At 43.7% G+C, this 4,552-nt stretch overlaps 1 protein-coding gene across 1 annotated transcript; it reads left to right on the forward strand.

Annotated features, from left to right (window-relative positions):
* Positions 1-1,095: 1,095 nt before the first annotated feature.
* LOC147451075 (pentatricopeptide repeat-containing protein At5g27110-like) lies at positions 1,096-4,188 on the forward strand. The gene has a single exon (XM_086520024.1). It carries the CDS (start codon positions 1,521-1,523, stop codon positions 4,047-4,049), a length of 2,529 nt encoding a protein of 842 aa, XP_086376150.1. The 5' UTR covers positions 1,096-1,520; the 3' UTR covers positions 4,050-4,188.
* Positions 4,189-4,552: the final 364 nt, after the last annotated feature.

A 4,552-nucleotide genomic window follows, 5' to 3' on the forward strand; every position in this document is an offset into this window, starting at 1 on the left:
GTCGCACACCCTTGCACGTCTTATTTTTAAAGAAATATTCCCTTGCTTGTATGCGCCTTTCATTTGCCCTGATGACTCCTTTGCCCTACTCAGTTGGTGGCCACACGTTTGCACTAGCCTTGGTCTCGCATGACTGCTTTCAATATTTTTTTTTGAAATTGTTACCACATACTAGTCTTGCATACTTGCAACTTCATTAGTTTATTCATATGAGTCTACGCAAATTCCTCCAGACTGGTGGTTCGTCTATTCCTCCAGACTAGTGCTTCAGACTTGTGCTTTGTTTCCAATGGCGAGCAAAATCACCATCGCGAGCAAGTTTTGAACCCAACGCACAACAACTTGCTAACATTGCGCTAACTAGCCCGCATGTAGCACTTGTTGCTCCTGGTATGCATCTCATTTCTTGACAAAATGAGACATGCACTGCCCAACCCAACTCTACGCCCCCTAGCTTGCATCGTCATCCCCCTCCCTACAGATGGTTGCACTTGCCACGCAATCGTCGAAATTCTTTTTCTGCAGCTCCATCATTGGCATGCGAAAAGATTCGTCTTTGCAACTCCGTCGCCCACATCTGGAAAGATCCGTCTTCTACTTTCTTTTTAAAAAAATCGTACTTTTGCCGTTACTACTAAACACTTAATTTCACTTTTTTTTCTTTTTGCCGCCGAAGCTTCGCTTCAACTAGTTTTACGAATTGCGCCCACTCATCCACACCCACATGTCTCAAGGGTTGAACCATAGTGGGTGCGCTTAAAGCCCCTCACCTTTTTTCTTTTTAAAGCCATTTGAAGCTTCGCTTCGATTAGTTTACGGGATTGCGCCCACTCACCACACCCTCATGTCTCAAGGGTTGAACTATAGTTGGGTGCCCCTCACCCCTTGACTAAAATCTTCGTCAACATCCCTTGACTAAAATCTTGTTTTTTTTTTAATGTGTTGACAAGTCAACCTTTTAAAAATCCACCAACACCATGCATCAGCTCGGGGGGCACCCGGGACCATACTTTGCCTTGAGATACTTCCAAGGAGGTTTAGTGGAGGTTGAACCCACCACGTTAGTGATGCAAGTCCAACCCTCTTTCAACCAAGCTAAAAATCTGAAGACGAGGGATTCGATTCTTAATCAACTTAGCTTGAAGGATCATTCCCTCTTCCCACTTGAGAGGAGGATGACAAAACAGGACTATCCGCCGATGAGGGAGAGAGCCGATCCAAACGCTGCAGTCTGCCTCTGCCTCTGCCTCTGTGCTCAGCATTCACACCATATCGACTACCTTGCCTAGAACAATTAACGTTAGCCAGCCTAGTGGTCTTGATTAAGTGCTCATCGACCTCGACAACGACTTCCTTCGCCCAAATCACTTTGTGCCACTGTGCAATGCCGCCGCCGGGCTGAACCCAGCTGGCCTTGCAAGGGAGTCAGCATGTGACATTTGTAACATTTTGGTAAACTAAAACGAGGTGTAGTGTCCTGGTATACTGGCAGCCTTCCATGGGAGAGGGCACGACGATGAATGAAAGCGAGGGGGTTTTCTCGTCATCTTGTGGATGCATTCTGGAAGGCACTGCCATGCCTGGAAGACGGGATCCTGCCACAGCACTCTTCACAGGGCATGGCACGCGTGTTGGACGAGTGCCAGAGTGCAAAGGAGACAGGTATTGTTATGCGTTTGCATGGATGGCTCTGCGAAAGCGGAGTAGACAACCAAACAACTTTGGCAAACTATGTCGTGGCCATGCTGGTGGAGGCTGGGAGCATGTGTTATGCACAACAAATATTTTGCAGGTTGACAACTCGAATTGAAGCCTCATGGAGTTCTCTGATTACTGGTCTTATCAGATGTGGCAAGGCTCATGCAGCTCTAACCTTGCTTCCCCAAATGAAACTAAATGGTTTTATGAATCACAGTGGACATATTGCTGTTGCATTACTACAAGCTTGTGCAGCCCTCAGAGATCTAGAAAATGGCTTGCAATTACATGCAGATATAATGAAGACACAGCTGCTTCAAGGAGACCCTTTTGTTGGCAGTGCCTTACTACACATGTATGCAAAGTGCGGCTCCCTTGAAAAAGCGCAGGAGGTGTTCAACAAGCTTCCAGTTCATGATGTTGTTTCATGGACTACACTAATAACAGGATATATTGAATGTGGCCATGGCAAGGAAGCACTTAAGTGCCTTGAAAATATGCAAAGTGCAGGTATGCTACCGGATGCACTGACTTTTGTTTGTGGCTTAAAAGCGTGTGGCAACATGGGTGTTCCAAAGAAAATCCAAGAGTTGCATGCAGACATTGAACGAAGAGGGCTTTTATCAAACAACCTTTTTGTTGGGAGTGCATTGATTGATATGTATGCAAAGTGCGGGTTTCTTGTAGAAGCACAACGAGTGTTTGACAAGCTAGAAGTTCATGATGATGTGGTATTATGGAACACACTTATTTCAGGATATATTGCCAGGGGACAAAACAAAATCGCGCTTAATGTTTTTCAACAGATGAAGCTCCAGGATGTTGCACCAGATGGAGTCACATTTGTTCAAACTTTAAAAGCATGCAGCAATCTTGGTTCTTTAAGTAAGGGTCAAGAGATACATACGGAGGTTGCTCGGAAGGGTTTACTTGAAAGATATGCTCTTCTTGGCAGCACATTGGTTGACATGTATATGAAGTGTGACTCATTGATGAAAGCTCAAGAGGTTTTTGATAAACTACTTATCAGGGATTCTATATCATGGAACATCATGATTTCTGGCTATGTTGAACATGGATGTGATACGAAAGCTCTTGAATGTTTCGAGAAGATGCTTTTCGAGGGCTTTCCTCCAGACAATGCCACTTATGCATCTGTTTTGAGATTATATGGGAGCTTAGGGGCCGTGGGCCTTGGTGAAATCGTACATGCTGAGATCGTTAGAGATGGACTTCTAGACAGCGACCTTCTTATTGGCAACAATCTGATCGAAATGTATGTAAAGTTTCTTCTTCTTACCAAGGCAAGGCAAGTTTTTGATGGTCTTCCTGTTCGAGATGTTGTTTCATGGAATATACTCATTACAGGGTATGTTAAACACGGTTATTATGAGGAGGCCCTTCACTGTTATGTACAACTACGTACATCTGGTGTTTGCCCTGATGTGACCACTTTCGTGTGCTGCTTGAATATCTTCGCCAATCTAGAAGCGTTAGGCAAGGGACAAGAGTTGCACAGTGAACTTGGACGATTAGGATTAGTAATAACAGATGTTTCTATAGCTAGTGCCTTAGTAGACATGTATGCCAAATGTGGATTCATTGCTAAGGCAGAAGAAGTTTTTAACAGCTATCCAGTTCAAGATGTGGTGATGTGGAATGCACTTATCTCAGGTTATGCTGAGCATAACTACAGTGAGGGGGCTCTCTCAAAATTTGAACAAATGCAACTGGCTGGTTGTTCCCCAAGTCTTGTGACAGTCGTTAGCATTTTGAAGGCTTGTGGTAAGATAGGAGCAATACATAAGGGTGAAGAGATTCATGCAGAGGTCGTAGCAAAGGGTTTGTTTGATGGAGATCTCATGGTTGGCAACACTTTAATTGATATGTATGCCAAGGCTGGGGCTCTTATCACAGCACAGCAGATTTTTGACCAACTCCCTGTTAATATCAAAGACGTAAGTTCATGGAATGCATTAATTGCAGGTTATGCTCAGCTTGGAAAAAGTGGCAAGGTCTTTTTGATGGTCGCCAAGATGTTGAAAGAAGGTAAAACCCCAGATGCTATTACTTTCGTTATTCTTCTTAGCGCATGCAGTCGCGCTCACCTTTTCGAGAAAGGCCTTAACTATGGTGAAGTGATGAAGGAAGTCTTTGGAATTGTTCCATTATTTGGACATTGCACTCACATTCTTGATGGTTTAAGCCGAGTGGGTGAGCTGGAGAGAGCTGTTGGAATCATAGAGAAGCCGCCATTTTTTCATTTTATGACATGGCGGTGTGTCTTGAGGGCTTGTAAGGAGGGAGGGAATGTAGAACTTGGAGAGACGGTCTTTGAGCACACACTTTAAATTGAGGAATCTGTTGTAGCTTGAAACCTCATGTTTTAGGCACTAAGGGGGTTAATAGTTTCTCAAATGACTTGTAGAATTTTAAATAATGGGAAACTTAAAATGTAAGAATCAATAAAGAGTGCAATTTTATTGCAAATGGCTTCATACAATTGATTAGGCTCGTGTCTTTTAACTCATACTTGATTTGGAAGGTTCAAAGAATGTGAATGCCATTGAGTTTATTTTAGAATATGTGAAGGGCTCTCTCCCTCTAGAGAGGATATGTTCACAGGTGTAGTTTAAGAGCAACACACTAAGCTGTGGCTATTTGACACTTTTGGTCACTTCTACCATGCTTTATGGAGTGTAGAGATGGGGACCTAGCTGGGATCCTCATAATAAGTCAGGGCATGCATATGATGGATGTTGATCCATGGAGAGATCACTTGTATCTGTGATCTCCAGGTTGATCCAGGCAAAAAGCCTTGGTGCCACATGAGATTATCATAGCTGAGATGAGT

Source organism: Adiantum capillus-veneris, chromosome 9 (assembly GCF_014529385.1).
Source record: "Adiantum capillus-veneris isolate H3 chromosome 9, ASM1452938v2, whole genome shotgun sequence".
NCBI lineage: Eukaryota > Viridiplantae > Streptophyta > Polypodiopsida > Polypodiales > Pteridaceae > Adiantum > Adiantum capillus-veneris.

Bases quoted from the DNA above. Each gene is read 5' to 3' on its own strand.
- LOC147451075 (XM_086520024.1), top strand. From the start codon at position 1,521: ATGAAAGCGAGGGGGTTTTCTCGTCATCTTGTGGATGCATTCTGGAAG.